At 36.4% G+C, this 22,346-nt stretch overlaps 1 protein-coding gene across 5 annotated transcripts in view; it reads left to right on the top strand.

Annotated features, from left to right (window-relative positions):
• Positions 1-20,555, top strand: part of grb14 (growth factor receptor-bound protein 14) — a 112,275-nt gene extending 91,720 nt beyond the window's left edge. For all 5 annotated transcript variants that reach the window (XM_067409354.1, XM_067409355.1, XM_067409353.1 and 2 more), the window contains 8 exons: positions 6,027-6,137; positions 8,771-8,866; positions 10,407-10,469; positions 13,737-13,853; positions 14,798-14,867; positions 14,959-15,046; positions 15,186-15,279; positions 17,015-20,555. In XM_067409354.1, the coding sequence (XP_067265455.1) occupies positions 6,027-6,137; positions 8,771-8,866; positions 10,407-10,469; positions 13,737-13,853; positions 14,798-14,867; positions 14,959-15,046; positions 15,186-15,279; positions 17,015-17,161 (786 nt within the window). In that variant the 3' untranslated portion in view covers positions 17,162-20,555. The remainder of the gene's footprint in view (positions 1-6,026; positions 6,138-8,770; positions 8,867-10,406; positions 10,470-13,736; positions 13,854-14,797; positions 14,868-14,958; positions 15,047-15,185; positions 15,280-17,014) is intronic.
• Positions 20,556-22,346: the final 1,791 nt, after the last annotated feature.

The following is a 22,346-nucleotide window of genomic DNA, read 5'->3' as shown; positions in this document are numbered from 1 at the left end:
TAAACTCTCATGAAACACTTTTCATTTTTTTCTTTTTCCCACCACATCTCAAATTGCATTTTATGTATCATAAATACACACAAATTATATTCAATGCATAATTTGACTAAATAACAGCTTGATTGGAAATGAATTTGTATGTTCACATTTGTCAAATTACACACACACACACACACACACACACACACACACACACACACACACACACACACACACACACACACACACACACACACACACAAACACACACACACACACACACACACACACACACACACACACACACACACACACACACACACACTAGCAATTGTAATTGTATTTTATAGTTATTGTGTTATAACTATAAAATACATATATTAAAATTAAATAATTTTTTTATAGTCAGTAATTTGAAGTCTGGGTTTGAGACCCAATGAAACAATAAAATGCATAAAGCATTTGAAAAGTTGTTAAAATAAATAAAAGGATACATGTCATCCAAGATGTCTTTCTCTCTTCAGTAGAAAATAAATGTTTTTGAGGAAAACATTCCAGGATTTTTCTCCATATAGTGGACTTCACCGGGGTTCAACGGGTTGAAGGTCCAAATGTCAGTTTCAGTGCAGCTTCAAAGAGCTCTACATGATCCCAGACGAGGAATAAGAGTCTTATCTAGAGAAAACATCGCTCATTTTCTAAAAAAAATAAAAATTATATACTTTTTAACCACAAATGCTCATCTTGCACTGCTCTGTGATGTGCCACACATTATGTAATCACGTTAGAAAGGTCACGCGTGGCCGTTTGACTTAGTCTTTGCACGTTCGCTTTGCAAACACTGGATCGGTACTTCCGCCTACGTCACACGTGAGCTTTCCAACATGATTACATAATGCGTGGCACATCACAGAGCAGTGCAAGATGAGCATTTGTGGTTAAAAAGTATATAATTTTTTACTTTTTTTAGAAAATGACTGATGATTTCGCTAGATAAGACTCTTATTCCTCGTCTGGGATCATGTAGAGCTCTATAGGACATTTGGAACTTCAACCCGTTGAACCCCGGTGAAGTCCACTATATGGAGAAAAATCCTGGAATGTTTTCCTCAAAAACCTTCATTTCTTTTCGACTGAAGAAAGAAAGACATAAACATCTTAGATGACATGGGGGAGAGTAAATTATCAGGAAATATTTATTCTGAAGTGAACTAATCCTTTAATGTGACCTTGATATAACAAAAAGTAAAAAAGTTTTTTTTTTTTTTTTTTTACAAAAACAAAGGTATTGAAGAAACAGCTGAGTGATTCGACCAAGCGATCATACCTGTTTCAGATCAGATCAGATTTTCCGTTTTTTTGGCCATTATATTTCTGTGTCAAAGGTGAAAGAGTTCTGCCAGTTTGAGCCCACACCTTAGTCTGGCTTACTAGTCTGTCTGTCTCTGTGAGTTTGGAAACGAGTCAGGTGAGGCTTATAAATGTGAGACACAATGCCTGGCTTTGTGTGTGTGTGTGTGTGTGTGTGTGTCATGATAAGCCCTACATTATGGGGACAAAAAAAAAAAACCTTTGACCCTGTGGGGAAATTTTTTGGTCCCCATAAGGAAAACAGCTTATAAATCATGCTAAATTATGTTTTTTGAAAATCTAAAAATGTTTTCTGTTTAGATGTAGGGTTAGGGAATACAATATACAGTTTGTAAAGTCTAAAAATCATTTATGTCTATGGAATGTCCCTATGAAAACCTCACTAGTGGTATTTCTGAGATAAGGCTCCTGTCATTGCAACACATTTCCATGCTATCTCCTGCCATGGATATGCATATTACACCCTCAGTGTTTCTGAGCGGGCGAGAAGACAGCAGCCTTAGTCTCTGTTTGAGGTTTCAACACTGATTTAAATTCTGGAAAAGAGTTCAAACGTGTAAAATAACAAATTCTATGAGGTTCAAAGCTGAGAGACGTTCTTAAACCCACTTTAGATACTTCTGTACTTTTGATAACCAATTTGAAAGCATGTGAAAGTATAAATCAGCAGCGGTGGCACAAAGCAAGCTGAATTTGAAACAAACCAGTGCAAGAAACACAGCCTGACTATTCTAGGAAAATGTTCTGAATAGGAATCATGTTTTGATTTCTAACCCTGTTCCACAGAATTCCCAGTGGCTTTATGAAGACTCCCTCCTCATGCGCACAGGTCAACTCTTTTGTCTCTAGATGTCTGTGAACGGTCACACATACTCTTCTCTATATATCATTACAAATTCCATGCGTGTCGCTCGTGTCCTGACGGTCTGTGAGATGCCGTTCATATCTCACATGTTTGGATTTATTCCGCGCTACAGCAGGCTTACTGCTGGAACTTCACGCTGGACAGGAATGTGAGCACACGCGCCCCTCATATACCCTCACACGTTTACTATATTATGATAGATGGCATTCTGAAGTTAATATTCTATATTAAATGTGGTAACACTTTAGTATAGGGAACACATATAAACTATTAACTACGACTTTTCCCTCAATAAACTCCTAATTTACTGCTTATTAATAGTTAGTAAGTTAGTTGTTAATTTTAAGTATTGGGTATGATTAAGAATGTAGAATAAGGTCATGCAGAATAAGGCATTAATACAGTATGTGATTAATAAGTACTAATACATAGCCAATATTCTGTTAATATGCATGCCAATAAGCAACTAGTTAAAAGACCCTAAAATAAACACGAACACGATTATAATGTTCTTATTATAATTTTATGTAGCTTATATGACAGAATTGCGCTGCACATGTTGAACTAAACTGTATTTTCCTTTTATGATAAAGTGATATTAATCATATTTCAAGCAATTCAAAACCATCATTGCAAACAGTGCACATCTGAAGTGTCTCAGCTGAAGGAAATAATCCATTATTTATTGGCTTTAATATATTGGCCACATTTTCTTATCAGGTCGATAAGAATATAACTTATGCATGAAAATATAACTTATGCATGATGCATGATATATCGGCCACCATATCGGTATCAGCCGATAACATTAAAAATCGGCTGATACCGATATATGGTGGCCGATATATTATGCATCATGGATAAGTTATATTTTAAAACAGGGGTTCTCAACTGGTCCCACCCTGGGACCCACATTTTCCCATGGTCATTAAGTCGCGACCCACTTTTTTAGAATTCAACCAACAAAATTTATTTATTCAAAAATAACTGTTGAAAACACTCATATATCATCTTTTTAAAAACATAACCCTACATACATACATATATTATCCCGTACAACGTGCATTTCAGAGCTTAATAAGTAACTGGACCCTGACAACCGCATGTACAAAAGTTAATTAAATAAATAAGGCCACATAACAAGATATTTTTACTCTATTCAGAGCACATTAATAAGAAACTAAGGAGGACCATGACAACTGCATGTACAAAAGTGAATAAAATCAATGTCAAAATCACTCAAAATAAACAAGGCCACAAAACAAGATATTTTCACTGCATTATGAGCAAATTAATAAGAAACTAAGGAGGACCATGACAACTGCATGTACAAAAGTGAATAAAATCAATGTCAAAATCACTCAAAATAAAGTTTTCACCTAACCAGGTCATTTGTGGAAGTTAATGAGACAACTGGGGATGTGCTTTACTCTTGATAAGAGTTTCAAAGTCTGGGGTGACAGTAGACAGAGCTACTCTCAGATCATGCTCAGTGTCCAACCTGTTTCTCTGCTTTGACTTGAGCTGGACCAAGGTAGAGAAGCCACTTTCACACAAATAGGTTGTGCTGAATGGTAAGATCGTTTTGACTGCTAAAGTGGCGAGGGATGGATACTCAGTCATCACATCGCTGCACCAGAAGTGGGAAAGGCTTACCTCACCAAATCTCTTTTTCAGCGTCAGGTCACATGACAGGTCCACCAGCTGATGCTCTTCGTTGCTTGGCAACGTGATGTTTTCCACATTGATACCGAAGGGGTCGCGTATCCAGTCCATGGTTGTTTGTTTCTCTGGGAAGTAGTCGTCAAACCGAGCTTGAAGTTTAGTGAGATGCGCCCTTAAAGTTTGTTTCAAGTTATTTTTGGCCGCACTGTCCAGCTGCTGTGCTTCATAGCAAGAGTTGGGAAACATGTCCAGTCTGTCTTTGGATAAATGATTTAGCCACAGTGAGATCTTTTTCTTGAACGCAGCAATTTTGTCTGACTGTTCAAATATATTGTGTCCTCTCCCTTGCATCGATACATTTAATGTGTTGAGGTGCTCAAAAATATCAGCAAGATATGCAACTCGTACGAGCCACATTTCGTTGTCAAACAGTTCTGCATACGGGGAGTTAGTCTCTGAGAGGAATGTGGCGATTTCTGTTTTAAGTTCGTAAAAGCGTGACAACACCTTGCCCCTCGACAGCCAGCGGACTTCTGAGTGATACAGCACCTGCATGTGCTCAGAGCCCAGGTCTTTACACAGATGTGAAAAGCAACGGCTACTTTTTGCACTCCGTTTTATGTGGTTCACCACTTTGATGACATTTGTTAAAGCTTCATCAAGTAAAGGTACCATATTCTTAGCCGCCAGCGCTTCTCGGTGCAAAAAGCAGTGGTTCCACGTCGCGTTAGGTGCCCTCTCCAGAATTCGCTTCACCACACCGGAATGTTTCCCGGTCATAGAGGCAGCTCCATCAGTGGTGATTCCCACACAATATTCCCAACTGAGGCCCAGTGAGCTCAAATACAAGTCCAGGGTGTTAAAAATGTCCTCTGCTTTTGTAGTGGTAGGGAGGTCTCTGCTGCAGAGAAATTGTTCTTGCAAATCACCGTCCCACACATGCCTCACATAAACCAATAAAATGGCATGGTTAGCGATATCTGTCGATTCGTCCATCTGTAAGGAGTAGTAAGGGCTTGCCTGGGTGCGGGCTGTGGTCTGTTGTTTTATGTTACCAGACATGTCTTCAATCCGCCGAGCTATGGTATCATTGGAAAGTGGTATGGTTATCAGTTTATCCGCCGCTGACTGATCCAGCACCTCTCTTACCATATCCATTGCAGCAGGTAAAATGAGCTCTTCGGCTACTGTGTGGGGTTTCTTGGCCTTTGCAATGCGGTGAGCTACTAGGTAAGATGCCCGAAGAGCTTGTTCTTGTTTGGAGCAAGACGCTGTCAGACACTTTTGTGATGCCCTCAGCTCCTGGAGACGTCTTTGAAAAAACTCCACCGGCTTGTCTTTCGATGCGGGATGTTTTGTTTCTAAATGGCGCTTCAGTTTGGACGGTTTCATGCTCTCATTGGCAAGCACTTCACTACAAAGCACACACTGGGGTTTCTGTCCATTTTTATCCTCAATGTACGAAAATCCATTTTTTAAATAGTTTGGGTCATATTTGCGCTTCGCCATCTCGAATCTGAATGTCAAAACAACACAGGATGGTTACCATGGCGATGGTTACCATGGCTACCATAGTAAACTACCGCACGTCTCTGACGAATGCCTGTCAAAATAAACCCTTTTTCAAATAAAAGACCAATCAAACATGAGACGCACATAAATTTTTTTTTTTTTTTTTTTTTTTTTGACCAGCTTACCGAGACCCACCCAAAACAGGTCTGCGACCCACTTTTGGGTCGCGACCCACCAGTTGAGAATCACTGTTTTAAAATGTATTCAAATAGAAAGCAGTTGTTTTAAATTGTAATAATAATTCACAATATTACTTTTTTTTTACTGTTTTTTTTTTTTAATCAAATAAATGCAGCCCATTTTTCATTCTTTTTTTATCTCTATATCATAATATGTAAACATTGTCTTAAAGCATATATTTGTAGTAAATATTTACACATTTTGGAAAAACGATTCTGATTATGAACTGGATAACAGAGAAGAAAACTTGTTTCATTTATTTGTTTTGTAGATTTAGTAGCTAATTTAGTAGTTTATTTAGAAATAAATAGCAATGAAGTTTGTTTTGGATGTGTAATTCCTATTTTAATGTTGAATTATTACTAATACTATTATTATTTTCTCTCTTCTGAAGGAACCCCGACACCTACAGTTCATTGCAGAGTTCAGTGACAGCGACGTCTACTCGTTATTATCAGCCAAAAAGGTTTACGGCGCCCCGACAGACTACGGCTTCTGTGTGAAGGTAATTCAATGCAAAGACTTTCATTCACTCAGTTTCTTTTTTAGTTTTTGTGCATGTTTTATAATCAAACACACTGTAATACTGAATTATACATGACCACAGCAGTCGAGGTCAGTGTTACCAGTGGTTTTATGATTTAATAAGCCTCATTATGTCTCAGATTTATTGTTTATTGTGGGTTTTATAAAACTGCAATCAAACAATCTGTCTGGCTTCTTATCTTTCGTGAACTTTGTATTGTGTCTTTAGTGTTACAAACATTGATCTCTGCTCTGACGTGTGAGAGTGGCTGGGAAAATTAATAAAATATCTTTAAAACATATCTTTCTATGAGTTAAAGGATAATAGTTATTTTGCAATAATGACCATTGCACCGCTTATCATATGGATACTTACTAAGTAAATAAATAAATGGAGGTGTAATATTGCTTGCTGTTTTATTATTTGAGAAAGAAAGAGTGTAGTGATACAAGACACATGAAACTTTAGCAAAGCTGATCAATTATACACTTTAGCATCATAAAAAATATTAGGAAATACAAGGCTAATTTATTTATATAGCACACACTATGTACAATATTAATTTGAAGTGCTTTGCATAAAAATGATTAAAAAATTGTCATAAAAATGTACATAAAATGGAAATTGATAAATGGATGAATAAATATACTGATAAAATAAATAAACAGATCAATTAATTAAAAATGAAATAAAGGTGTACAAGGAAAGAAAAATATAAGATATAAAATGACAAAATGAGTAAAAACTATTAGAGCACAGAATGGCAGGAATGAAATATGTCAGAGATCTGTGCAAAAAAGGACACAGTATTCCTCATTTAAATAATTCCCACCCAAGGCATATGCAAAATTAAGGGGCGGGGCTTGGTTGAGGTAGGTAGTAAGGTAGGTAAGGGGCGTGGCATTTCCCGAACACACTCGAAGCGCTTTACCAATCACAACACACTAATCTAGCCGACCAATCAGAGCACACTGAGAATTTCAGAAGGAGGAGCTTCATAGAGACAGGAACTAAACAGGTGTGCGTGTCCCGAACAACGATGTAACTCGCTGCTGAACTACCATAGTACGATGCATCGTTGAACAGATCAACTAGCTAATCATGAATGTTTCCCGAAACCGTATTGTCGTAAACCTGTCGTTCAACCACGTTGGTGAATGACGTCACGCAGTAATAACTTCTTTAAATGAATCCGTTTGAGATTGAATTGATGCTAGAATTTCTGCTATAAATTATAGACATGGCATTAGAGGACTAATTCTCATTTTCCTCAGTTATTTTGCTTTATTTCCAGATTAAATCAAATGCTTGTTCTTACGTACTAGAGCACGTACGCACATGCGCACTCTTCAAAAAAAGTGCTTTAAATCTCTTGACAAACTAAAATATATAAATGACATTTGTATATATTCAAAATAAAAGATATACATTGTACTTAAAGGTACAATTTGTGATATTTTTTTTCCGCTAGAGTTCGCTAGAAGCCTATTCAAACCAAAGGCGTAGTTTGATGACGCCAAGTTTTAGAGCGGAAATTTGGGACATGTGGTCTCCATCTCAACGGACGGTGCAAAAGAACAGGGATTGGAGTCTGGAAGAACTCATGTTCGTGGATGTGATTATTAATGTTATTGTAGTATGAAGCAGAACAGGACCGAGTGTTGCGGGAGCTGAACGAGGAGCTGGAGCGATTGATCAACACACGCCTCACGAGCAGCGGGACTTTTATTATGACACAGTCGCCGGCGCCGCTTCCGCTTTTCCGGTCATGAGTTTACGGGAGCTGTCCTTGTCGACAGAACCAGCGGCAGATGGTAAACAGTAATTATGTTCCTTAAATAAGTTACACAATCCACCATAAAACGTGCAAGAAGTAAATAAGGAACTGCTTGAAGCAAGCTAGTGGTTTGCTGGACGCTAGACACTACTTCCGCATTTGTCCACGGCACTGTTGTCATGTGGTTTCTACGTCAGTAAAGGCGGTAACAAAGGTAACTGACGTCATTGACAGGCGACTGCACTGCCCCGTGTCACGGTTTAGAATTGGAATTTTCTTATGATTTACAAGTAGTTGAAAACATTAGAGATATTGTTAGTAATCAGCTGGACAAAATATATAACACTAGCCTAGTGGTTTTTGGATATTTTACTGCAAACATTTTACATATTGTACCTTTAATGTCAGCTTGCTTATTTTGCTCAAGATAACGATTAAGTCCACATGTCATTAAAACAAGAAACTATGCTTCTAACCATAGCTCGAGAGCTGTCGTTTCAACCACACAAGTTTGCGATGCAGTTTGTGAATGTTCATTTGAACTGTGGTTTCGGGATACACCAAATCGTAACTATGTAAGTAACGACAGAACTTGCGATGTTAGTTGGCTAACGATGCTTTTGGGAAATGCACCCCAGAGCGTTACTGACGGACTGGGAAGAGAGGAGCTGCAACAATGGAGAATATGTGAAAAAAATGTGTTTCTTGAACATTCAAACATGGAAACATAATCTAGTAGAGCCTAAAAACAAAATCAAGGCTTTGTAAAAGGGCATTAAATGGACTCTTGAAAAGAAAACTGAGCTCTAAAGGGTTGATGTCTCTTCATATCCAGGCAAGCAAGTCAAATTCTGCACGTGACCTGAAACTGCTCTGTGCAGATGATGAGCAAACCAGGACGTGTTGGGTTACAGCCATGCGCCTCTTCAAGGTGAGAACTCCCTCTCTCTCTCTCTCTCTCTCTCTCTCTCTGTGAGGTTTGTTGCCATTGTATCCCCTAGTGACGGTGATCATGCTGATCCCTTGGAAGAAACCCAATCTGTGTTAAAACCTATTGAGCTACCTATATAGGCGGCATTTTAAAGATAGGGTAGGCATTTTTTGTTATACTGGTTGAAACTCTCTTCACATCCTGATAGCAATCAATAATGGAAGTTGTCTTTTACAGTTCCTCCTGTATATGAAAAAAAAAAAAAAAAAAAGTATATTTTTAGCTTAAAGAGTTAGTTCACAGAAAAATAAAGGTTCTGTCGTCATTTACTCTCCCTCATATTGTTCCAAACCCATAAGACTTTTGTTCATCTTTGGAACACAAATGAAGATATTATAATGAAATCTGAGAGATTTCTGTGCCTCCATTGAAAGTCTATTCACCCAAAACTCTGATGCTTCGAAACGTAATAAATAAATCCATATGAATCTAGCAGTATAATCCAAGACACTTAGAGCCCCATTTTAACAATCTAAGCTCATGGTCTAAATCGCACGGCTGGGAAAAGATGGGAAAAATGGTTGGTGCATGGTCCAAAAGGGTTGTACCTAGTCTCTTAATGAGTAATGGGTGTGCTTTGGGCGTAATGTGCGATAAACCAATCAAAGTCTCATCTCTTATTCCCTTTAAAAGTCAGTTACACTCGCGCCATGGCGGATTCGCTGTTTACATGATGTAATTTGCAAGCGAAAAAACTGAACACTTCTCTAGTGAGGAAATGGATCTGCTCGTGCGCAAGGTTAAAGCCGGATTCCACCAAAGCATTTTTATCTTTATGCACACAATAATAATCTTTTACATTGTAATCCTTTTATTTTTAATATTTCACATGTTTGTGTGTTGCTGTGTGTCCCTGTGCACCCGCATATAGATGCATAATACTAACATGCTCTATAAATAACAAAACAAATATTGCACCATTGACTTTAGAGCAGGTTTTTGTTGGTCAATGGTGCAGTCTATTTCAGCTGCCTCAAAATAGCAACGTGCCAACAATGCGCCTGAACACACCTCGTTTTCAGACCAGCACGCCCATGGGCGCAAGTGCATTTGCTATTTAAACAACGTGGCACAGGACATGAAAATGATAACTGCGTCGGGCTGAAACTAGCAAAGAACACTTGTCGCACTGGGTGTATGATAGATTGATGAACGCTTTATGAGCAGGTTTAATTTAGGCTTTTATTCACATATAAATATTGATCAGCAAACAGTGTTTACAGCATTCAGTTTTGGCAAATGGAAGCTCAAGCATAAGAACCAATGAGGTTTGTTCTCAAACATCAAGCAAGTACTGCTGAGCTTTTGTTATGTTCGCTGATCAATGCTTATATGTGAATAAAAGCCTAAATTAAATCTGTTCAGATTTCGCCCCATTAAACAGCTAACTGCAGCTTCTCAAGTTACAAATGCCTATGTAGGCAGTTTACAGTATGTTGGAAAAGAGCTATAATGAGTTTGTTTGTTTGTTTATTTACAGTATGGCATGCAGCTTTACCAGAACTTCATCCAGCCGTATCAGAAGCAGAAGAGTTCTCCAATGGTGAGCTCCAGACACAGACTGTGATGTATGTTTAGCACTGCAGAATGATTAAAGAATTGAGAAGCTCCATGATAAGCATAAACACATGTTACAGTCATACAATGGAAATCAGCAGTGAAGTCATTTTTGCTCAGCACATCCTTTTTTCATCAGAACACACTTTATTGTTTTAAGAAGACTTTAAACTCAAAAAGGTTTAAGCTTAAAATTTCAAGACATTTTTTGGTGAATAAGTGAACATTTTGTGTGGGGAACTTAAATATTTCTATGGAAGCTTGTTTCTCTTTTGGAATAAAACAGCCAATAATTCTGAGTTTTTATCTCACATTTCAATTTTTTTGTTCTCACATTTGTGAGTTTATATCTCATAATTCTGACTTTATAATTCACAATTCTGACTTTATAATTCACAATCCTGACTTTATAATTCACAATCCTGACTTTATAACTCACAATTCTGACTTTATATCACGCAATTCTGACTTTAGAACTCACAATTCTGACTTTATAACTCAAAATTCTGACTTTAGAACTCAAAATTCTCACTTTATAACTCAAAATTCTGACTTTAGAACTCAAAATTCTCACTTTATATCACGCAATTCTGACTTTATATCACAGAATTGCGAGTTAGAAAGTCAGAATTGCGTGATATAAAGTTGCAATTGTCAGATATAAAGTCAGAATTATGAGATATAAACTCACAAATGTGAGGAAAAAAAATTTGAATTGTGAGATAAAAAATTTTCTTTTACTTATTCTTTTACTTTTAAAATTGAACTTTGAATTCTCAGTTTTCTTGGTCTTGAGGAAACAGAAGTCATTTTTGCTTTGTGAAATTATTCCAATTAAAGACATTTTCTCCCCTAAATTTTCATTGCTGTAATGCATCTATTTTGTATTATATGTTTTAATATTTAATTTGATTTTACTAGATTTTTCTACTAGATTCCCTTTCCTATACTGTGACAGTATCAAAAAATACTGTCAATCTTCTTTTTAAATTGTAAATAAGAATAAAGGCAGTACAAAATCACTACCATGATATATGAATACTTTATTATTTTTTGTAGTTATGAGAATGACATTTTTGCAATACTGTAATGAGAGCAGACATTATTTTCAATGACAATTTAGCATATTTCCTCATATGCTCTCAATAAATTAATTATTCCATATACACTATTACATTATCTGTCAGGAGTTAGTAAGCAATAAAGCACACGAGACAGAAGTAATGAACTTTATCCATCCTGTTTACTCCTTCACTTCTGTTCTCCACACATTACGTCAGAACACAACACTTCAAAATAGTAATCAACAATACAATTATTTTCATATCCAATTGATTAAAACAATAAGTTGTTTTCCATATGTTTAGAGGCCACAGCCACTTTTCTTTATTCATCATGGAAATAATGTCACAATGCAAATCAGTTGCAGCATTTAAAAAATGAGCTTCACATTCAAATAAAATATAATTTATTATTTCTTTTGATTTGGGGGCAAAGTATGACATGGATGAGGTCTTGTGAGATTCAGCTCTCCGTGTCTGTACCTTATTTATTTCCTTCACTTTGTTACCTAAACACAAAGAAGCAGTTGATGCAGAATGAGGTGAAGCTGTTGTGTCTTTGTGGAATGATTCTGTCATCCAGTGTTGTAAACCCTCACAGCTTGTGTATTAGTGCGTTTGTATGGATACGAACACATGGCTGAGATTAAGGACCTTTCAGATGTCATAGTCACTGCTTCTCTCACTATAGGGATCACTGTGGAAAGGAAATGCTTCTTTTGTTAGATAAGTGAGTGTGCTCTTGAAAACCAGCACAGCCATAAGCCCCCCACAACTCAAAATCCTTAAGAGCATCTGAACAAAGTAACCAGTGTTCATGTATAAGAATAACAAAATTCCTCTTCTGCTCCATCAGAGAGAGAGAGAGAGAGAGAGCAAATCAAATCTGGCTCTGAATGTGTAGATGATCTCAGACGACTGAGATTCGTAGAATTCCTAGATGATCTAATGACATTATCTTCTGTAGAGCTGCTTTACAGCGGAAATTGAATTTGTTTTATAATTGTTTTTTACAACTTTAAAGTTGGCATGAAACAGACATTGCGATAGTCTGTGATGTATATCTGAGTGACATGGCTTTTAGAACAAGAAAAAGGCAGGATGGGACTTGATTTTGTCCATGGGGAATTAATTAGATGGTTGTTGTTTGCTATTGGTGGATCTCATGTGAGTGACAGGTTGGTTGCTCCGCCCTTGTGCCAGTAAACACATCATCAAAGAAGAGAAGAGATGTCGCTGCATGCAAGAGGGAGAAGAAGTTATTTTGATTAAAGATTACCAGGGCACATGAGTTAAGAAAATAATAATGTAATTTACAATAAATACTGCAAAATTACATTAAAAAAAATAACAATTGTCAATTTTTGTTTTATGATGATACTATTATTTTGCTGTTTAATACCATGAATCTGATTTGAAACTCTATATTGCATAATGTGCTATAATAATAAATGTGACTTGTCTCGACTCAGAAAGGTCTGAGAACTGAGAACCAGATTAATGTTTTGTTTTAAAGGGGACCTATAATGCCCCTTTCACAAGATGTTATATAAGTATCTGGTGTCTCCAGAATGTGTCTGTGAAGTTTCAGCTCAAAATACTCCACAGATCATTTATTATAGCTTGTCAAATTTGCCCCTATTTGTGTGTGAGCAAAAACACGCCGTTTTTGTGTGTGTCCCTTTAAATGCGAATTAGCCAGACCCCTTTCCAGAAGAGGGCGGAGCTTTAACAGCTCAACAACAACAAAGCTGGAGAATCTCACGCAGCCAAAATGAGGATTGTCAGTAACGGTGTTCAGCCTTACATTGTTCAAACCGGAGTCGACACTGATGGAGAGACTCAGGAAGAAGTTACAACTTTTAGAATGAAACTGGACGTTTCTGAATGGTTAGTGGATAAATTGATGTAGTTGCTGTGGAGTTGATTCAACTCATCCACTAGCATGTGCCGTCACGTTCATCTTTTGTGTTGAATTGACCCTCGTTTGTGAAGCAGTCCGGCGTAAAATGACGGCATGACAACAACACTATACTACAACAACTCTTCCTCTTCTCTAAAGCAGCCGACATGGCCCCGCCCCCTTTGATGTGTGTTCTCGGGGGCGGGGTTTATGTAAATTTTAGGGTTAGTGGTGTCACTGTGCATGTTTTCCGTCAGATTCACTATTATATGTTTGTGTGTGCTTTCAGAGGAGCATCTCTGAGAACTCCCTGGTGGCCATGGACTTCTCAGGACACAAGAGTCGGGTGATAGAGAATCCGTCAGAGGCGCTGTCGGTGGCTGTGGAAGAGGGCCTGTCATGGAGGGTAACGTCCTCACACACACAACACACAGTAGTCACAACATTGCATCATCACAGTCTCTGAATTGGTCCTTTAACTTTTAGGGTGTGTTCACACTTGTCACATTTGATTGGATTCAAACAAACCCTGGTGCGATTGCTCTGTTAGTGCGGTTCATTTGAACATGTGTGAACGCTGCCATCCGAACCCTGGTGCGCACCAAGACCGCTGAAAAGATGGGTCTCGGTCCGCTTCCAAACGAACTCTGGTGTGGTTCGAATGATATATGAATGCAACATGGACCAAAAACATGTAAACGAACCAAAAACAGGAAGATGAGACCCTAAAAAGGACTCCTCATCCTCATGCATATCGGTTTTTCTCGTCATAGCCGCGAGATTGCCCATCACAGGCATCAGACGCATGTCTACTCACAGCAGATCAGAGGGATTTCCGCCACTGTTTTGACTCCTTTGCACATTTTATAAGCTCTTCACGAGTTCACAGATCATATTCAGGCTACACACACACACAACAAGCACATTTATCCCAGCACACAGCATTGTTTTGGATGTTCGGCAATGTTATAAAATCCGACCAATCAGGTTGTGAATGTATCCCTATGCCTTAAGGTTGGGTGATAAAATTGCCAATCTGAACACTAATCAGATCAGGACTAAATGTTTTTTGTTTTGTTTTTTCACCAGACCAAACAAACCGAACTACAGCCTTAAAGACTGTTCAGGCAATTCAAAATAGACTGTTTCAGGCAATTTTAAAAATGAATAATAACAGGCAACAATGTATCATTCTGTTTGAAACACTTGGTGTGGGATAATGCCTACTGTTTCACTTAGTATAAAAACATAGTAGGCAGTATGGAGTGTATACTATGCTGTATGTTGTATGCTCTGTGTGCTTTGTAATGCAGTGTGTAACAAGTGTTTAATGTGTGTGTTCTGTTCCAGAGGAAAAGCTGCCACAGACTGAGCTCTCATGGTAGTCCGTCCGCCTCTCAGAGCTCCATGTCCAACATAGGTCAGCAAGCACACCTCAACACAAATATAGAAAGAAAAAAAAAACATGATGATCCTCCTTCTTTCTGACATGATGTCATTCCCTTCTCTAGCCATCCATGTGGCTCAGCCGTGGTTTCACAGTAAACTGTCCCGGGACGAGGCTCAAAAATTAATCACTCAGCAGGGCCTCATCGATGGGTATGTTCATTTAAGTCTTTATAAATAATGCTATTTTTTTATGACAAAAGATTAGGGAATTTATGATCCCTAACTTCAGTTGTTTTGATGAACGGGTGTTTTTTGAAGCACTTGTGTTTGTAATGATCTCTCTTCCCAGGGTGTTTCTGGTGAGGGACAGCCAAAGTAACCCGAGGACATTTGTTCTGTCACTGTGCCATACACAGAAAATCAAACACTTTCAGATTGTACCGGTGAGTCTGTCTGTCTATTTTTCTATCTATCTATCTATATAAGTCTGTCTGTCCGTCCGTCCGTCCACCTGCCCGCCAATCAATCAATCAATCAATCAATCAATCAATCAATCAATCAATCAATATATCAATCAATCTATCTATCTATCTATTGTTTAAACTATATCTGTCTGTCTATCTATCTATCTATCTATCTATCTATCTTCTGTTTATTTTTCTATCTATCTATCTATCTATCTATCTATCTATCTATCTATCTATCTATCTATCTATCTATCTATCTATCTATCTTCTGTTTATTTTTCTATCTTTCTATTGTTTAATCTATATCTATCTGTCTATCTATCTATCTATCTATCTATCTATCTATCTATCTATCTATCTATCTATCTATCTATCTATCTATCTATCTATCTTCTGTTTATTTTTCTATCTTTCTATTGTTTAATCTATATCTATCTATCTATCTATCTATCTATCTATCTATCTATCTATCTATCTATCTATCTATCTATCTATCTATCTATCTATCTATCTATCTATCTTTCTATCTATCTATCTATCTATCTATCTATCTATCTATCTATCTATCTATCTTCTGTTTATTTTTCTATCTTTCTATTGTTTAATCTATATCTATCTGTCTGTCTATCTATCTATCTATCTATCTATCTATCTATCTATCTATCTATATATCTATCTATCTATCTTATTTTTATTTTTCTATCTTTCTATTGTTTAATCTATATCTATCTGTCTGTCTGTCTATCTATCTATCTATCTATCTATCTATCTATCTATCTATCTATCTATCTATCTATCTATCTATCTATCTATCTATCTATCTATCTATCTTCTGTTTATTTTTCTATCTTTCTATTGTTTAATCTATATCTATCTATCTATATCTATCTATCTATCTATCTATCTATCTATCTTCTGTTTATTTTTCTATCTTTCTATTGTTTAATCTATATCTATCTGTCTGTCTGTCTATCTATCTATCTATCTATCTATCTATCTATCTATCTATCTATCTATCTATCTATCTATCTATCTATCTATCTTCTGTTTATTTTTCTATCTATCTATCTATCTATCTATCTATCTATCTATCTATCTATCTATCTTCTGTTTATTTTTCTATCTATCTATCTATTTTCTGTTTATTTTTCTATCTATCTTTCTATTGTTTAATCTATATCTGTCTGTCTATCTATTTTCTGTTTATTTTTCTATCTATCTATATAAGTCTGTCTGTCCGTCAATCAATCAATCTATCTGTCTATTTTCTGTTTATTTTTCTATCTATCTTTCTATTGTTTAATCTATCTATCTATCTATATATCTGTCTATCTATTTTCAGCTTTTCTTTCTTTCTTTCTTTCTTTCTTTCTTTCTTTCTTTCTTTCTTTCTTTCTTTCTTTCTTTCTTTCTTTCTATCTATCTATCTTTCTGTCAATCAATCAATCAATCAATCGTTTATTCTATCTATCTATCTGTTTTTCTATTTTGTTTATTTTTCCATCTATCTATCTATCTATCTATCTATCTATCTATCTATCTATCTATCTATCTATCTATCTATCTATCTATCTATCTATCTATCTAAGAGGATCATATACAGACAAATCTAATAGCTCTTGCAAAAAATGAGATTTGTACATATAATGCTGTAAAAATGTAAAATATGTGTTGGTATGTAACGTTCTTAATGTGTGTGTGACTGTGTCAGGTTGAAGAAAACAGCGAGCTCTTCTACAGTCTGGACGACGGACACACGCGTTTCACTGACCTGCTGCAACTAGTTGAGTTTTACCAGCTGAACAGAGGCGTTCTTCCCTGTAAGCTCAAACATCACTGTGCCCGCATCACCCTCTAAGATTTTCTGGACATCAGCTTGTGCCTTCAACAGGAAACACAAACCGACTTTGTCCTGTATTGTTTCGCTGTCCACCCTCTGATGAGCATTAGGGTCCGAACTCAAAGACTTCAGATGTGTGTGTTTGATATGGATGAGTATTACTAAAGGCCTTTTGAGGACCCTAATATTCACCGAGGGATGATCATCTGTGGTGCGGCAATGTAGATTGTAATGTATAATGTACTACATCCTGACACAAACACTCTCAGTGTGGATGAGACCACCTTATTAAGCTATCAATCAAAGCTATTGTTTAATGGCAGTCCGTCTGGGATTCTGTATGGTGTGAACAAACTTAAGTCGGGTGCACATGCTACGATTTTTATTTCATTTAATCTTGGGTAAAACATTTCTTTCAGCATGAATAGGCTACACAATTTAACCCTGATTTTTCTAATTCATTTTGAACTAATTTTAGTATTATATTTTTATGTAACATTTAATGTAATTTTTATTAAACAAAAATATTACAGTTATTGGTAACACTTTACAATAAGGTAATTAGTTAATGCATTAAAGTACATTAGCAAACAATGAGCAATGTATTAGTTAAAGTATTTATTAATCTTTGTTAGTTAATAATGGTACATTGTTTGATCATTTTATCAATAATATTAAATGGAACCTTAATGTATAGTGTATCGTAACTGTAATATTTTTATTTAATTACATTCAATGTTACATTAAAATAAAATAATATTAATATATCATCAAATTAAAATAATTAAATAAAAAATAAATAAAATAAAATAAAGGAAATGCCAGAATGTGAAAAGGCCCTATGCTTTCAGCTTTTTCTGTCTAAAACTTTGGGTCCAGAATGATAAAGCTATTTGTTAGCATTCATTTTGGAAACATTAGAGCAATTAGTAAACGAAACCAGTCCATGCTGTCAATCATGACCCAAGTTTAGGCTAAGATGAATATCGTACAGGTGACTAAAGACCCGTTCACACCAAGCACGATAACTATAAAGATAACGATAAAGATATAGTCATAAAAATTGTTCGAAATATAAAAGAATAGCGCTGTCCACACCACAGCTAAAACAATAATGATATTGAGAAACTATGTTTGTTTCCAGCTGTTGAACGATAAAGAACTGACAGACAATCAGACAACATTGCAGAGAAGTGAATCGCCAAGGTCCAGAAAAATTCACAAGGATAATTTAAAGAAAATGGATATATGGGAATCAGTCATACCATAGGATTAAATGGTGGAAGTATTAACGATGAGATCATTATGCCAGGCTAGCTAACAGTGCAACATATAAATGACCTCAGGTATCCTGCGCTAGATTTGACAACATTGTCTTGCTTCCTTTGAAGTTGCAGTGATTTTTTTTATCCCTATATTGACTTCGTCAGCTAAACTCACTGTTAGATGAGATCGATTACACTAGCTATTCACTCAAAACATGCTGAGGACATCTGCTGGTTAAAGCTGTGTAAATGCAACAAGAACATGTTGTACACACTTTGAGCTTACAATAAAAAGACCATTATCGTTCGTTGGTGTGGATGCTAATATAGTTATTGTTATAGTTCTCTTTATAATTATTGTTCTTGAAGTGAACGGGCCTTTAAAGGGATAGTTTACCCAAAAGAGAAAATTACTCACTCTCATGTCGTTCCAAACCCGCAAGACTTTCGTTGTTCGCTGATCAATGTTTTCAGATTTCATTTAAAATATCTTCATTTGTGTTCTGAAGATGAACGAAAGTCTTACGGGTTTGGAGCGACATGAGGGTGAGTAATTTCATTTTTGGGTGAACTAACCCTTGCTGCAGGACAGATAAAGCTGTACCGTGTGCACCCGGCCTAAGAGACGTGGTATAGCCATAATCTGAACACTTGATAAGCTCAAACTGTTGCTGTTTTCCAGGGGTTCCTCTTTATTCTTTTAATCATGCGTCAGAAAAATTCAGGTATTTTATAATCAACATGATACGTGGTGTTTGTTGGGAGAAATGTTTGCTGAAGAGCATCTGTATCCGTGCATGCCGTAGACGACGAAGCGCCACCAGCGACCTGTCACAAACGCGCATATGAACACTTGACATTATCCTCTGCTGTACCGCGCCGTGGAATGTATCACTTCCTCCCGATGACAGCGACGCCCCAGCAATGAAGTGCACGGACAACGAGCGGGTGAGAGAAATCATGTCACGGCAGATGGCAGATCAAACAATTGTTGTACATTTGAAAATGATTTTTAGAGAGACATGGCAGAATTCAGGTAAACGGTGTTACACACCTGAATTGGTACATTAGTAATAGTAAAATGATCAAAAGTGATGGTTTTTCCAGGAGACGCACAATTTTCATTATGAAAACAAACCTGACAACACAGATCTGGCAGAGCTCATGTAAAAACTAATTACCGATGATCTGATTTAAATAGCCAATATAAGTGTAGACTAAAGCATTTGTAGATTCAATTATTAGGTATTAAGTCAAACAAATAAGCTGCACATTCATGGATGTCCAAATAACTGTCATGGGCTGCAATTTCTGTTGTAGAAATGAACAATTGGTGTGTTTTCTGTGTCCTCTCTGATCTTTTCTGTGTATGTTTCTTGTAGAATGACTTGTAAAATGAACACAATATTATACATTGTTTTACAGCTGTGTATTAAAACAAAAACAAAAAAAGGAAAAAAATTAAACTTTCTGATGGCCAAGGTCATAATTGCACTGTAGTTGGAACACTGGTAACTTCTGATTTCTGATGTTGAAGCTTATGCAGATAAGATTTCTCTGACTGTTAGTTTTGTTTTATTGCTATTGTTATTATTTTTTTTAATATTTAGATCTGTTATTGCCGTCAAATGCGTCTACTTCTGAAATTTTCTTCTACAGCTGTGTGAATGCTGGAGTGTGTGTGAATTGTTTTTTACACCCTTCATAGTAACTGTACAGTGAAATCTCACAAAACCTCAAGGACTGGGTCATATTTCACGTGAAAATCAAAAGAAAGAAATTAAGGGAAAAAATATCAATTCTACTTTACATAAAGAATTAGTCTTGTTCCCCTATTTTTTTTCTTTTGATTCTTTAAGTGAAATTTGACCTGGGCATGCTGTGCTTCTGACTGAATCACAGTATAAAAAGCAACAAAATCATAGTCATATAAGCACATTCATATTTCCAGCATACGTCAGATCAAATGTTTTCTCCTCAGTAACTGTTCATTCAGAGTAGATTCACTATTCAATGTGTGTTCCTTATTATTTTCAGTGTGACACTGAACTGTTGTTTAAAAATGAAACACATTTTTGTACTTTTATTTCCTTATGTTTAATGACACTGACAGCAAATAAACTTGAAAACCCTTGTTCCATCCAAAATGATCTTGTGTCTTCTTTTGCACAGGCCTATTCATATTTGTTTTATTAGTAATTTTCTACACAACAATGGGCTGTCAGGTATTATATAATCATCTGTAGGATGCAACAAAGCCCCCAAGCAACTTATAAGCCCTGAGTATACTCAGTTTTTTACACATGAACACTAGTATATGCACGCACACAGACTCGTACGCATTCACAGGTGTTCGACGAGTTACAACCCATGTAAATATCTTTGTATTCTTTCATGCTAGACTTGTACAAGTGAGGGTACTTTCTAACCTATTCACACAATCTCTCATCTATATAGGCCACCATTGTCGCAGTAGCTTGCATGCGTTCCGGTCTGTTCTGTTTATGCAGTTTTCTTCGATTATCTTGTGTATCCACGCCCCCAGGGCACGGCTGCCACCTTGTGGTTAAACTAATTACTGCAAAAAATAATAAATGTGTATGTGCGACCTATGCGTACAGTATGCGTGTACTCTTCTGATGACAAAATTCGCATCACGCGCACTGTACGTTATCCCTCGCATACGAGTAAAATGTGAAGTATGTTTTGTGCTATACACACATATGGCCCTATTTCAGGGGTCGGCAACCCAAAATGTTCAAAGAGCCATATTGGACCAAAAACAAAAAAAAAACAAATCTGTCTGGAGCCGCAAAAAAATTAAAAGCAACACAGGCTGTAAGTCAGTGGCGGAGGCAGAAAGTGGATGGTGGGTGGGCTAGAATAATTCGCATCATCCCGTGTTTTTCAACTGGCTTAATTTGGGAGGGAAAAAAAATTATGGACCGTCCCTAAGTGGCGTCAGTTCACAAAAAGTCAAGGTATGGCACATTCAAATTACGTTATTTAATATAATATTACGTGACAATATCAATTCAAGTAAATCTACGAGATAAGAACAAGGCAAAACTGCAGTTACAACCTGAACCGGTCAACCGATTAAAAAAAATATAATTTGGAAATAACCTGGCATGGTAACAGGCAGCTATATGGATAAATAAAAATAACTAAAAAGTCAGCTTGCGATTAAAAAAAAAAAAAAATCAATACTGATTTGAAACTTGTGACAAACGCTCACACATTAACCCGATCACTTTATTTAGCGTTCATGTAAACATACGTTCGGATTCATAGAATGAATTTATATTTATTTATTTAAGAAATTCATTAAAAACAGAATATTGCTTCAGCCTTATTCAAAGGCCACAGAAACATGTTCGTTTTTTACGCACTTAAATACATGCCACCCGACGTTTTTGGTTTTCTTCCTATTTATTAAATATAGGCAATTGGTTGATGAAACAGTGATTGAAATTAAGATACAATTTCTACAAAACGAAATTCACTTTAAAGAAAGGCTTACTATAAAACAAAACTTAAAGAAGTGGACAAACTCAAGTCTGACCAGTTGCATGTCTCCTGACATATGCGCATCCTTCATGCTATTCACTTTTCATAATCAACATAGGTGAAATTTAACAAATAATATAGGCTCTATAGCCTAATGTTTAAATATAAATATGAAACTAAATTGGCTATTTTTATCCCTCTGGCCGACGAACGCGCATGTTTGTCCTCCTACAGAAACCATATGAAGACAAAAAATATATATTCTATAATATATTCAATATTATTAGCATATTGCTAACGTGCCCTTTAAATAACAAAAAATACTGCACCACGTTGTTTAAATAGCAAATGCACTCACGCCCATCACCTATGGTCTGAAAATTAGGTGTGTTCAGTTGCATTGTTGGCGTGTTGCTATTTTGAGGCAA

The sequence above is a fragment of the Chanodichthys erythropterus genome, chromosome 14 (genome assembly GCF_024489055.1).
Source record: "Chanodichthys erythropterus isolate Z2021 chromosome 14, ASM2448905v1, whole genome shotgun sequence".
In the NCBI taxonomy this organism is placed as follows: Eukaryota; Metazoa; Chordata; class Actinopteri; order Cypriniformes; family Xenocyprididae; genus Chanodichthys; species Chanodichthys erythropterus.
This window is presented reverse-complemented; position numbering and strand designations above follow the sequence as displayed.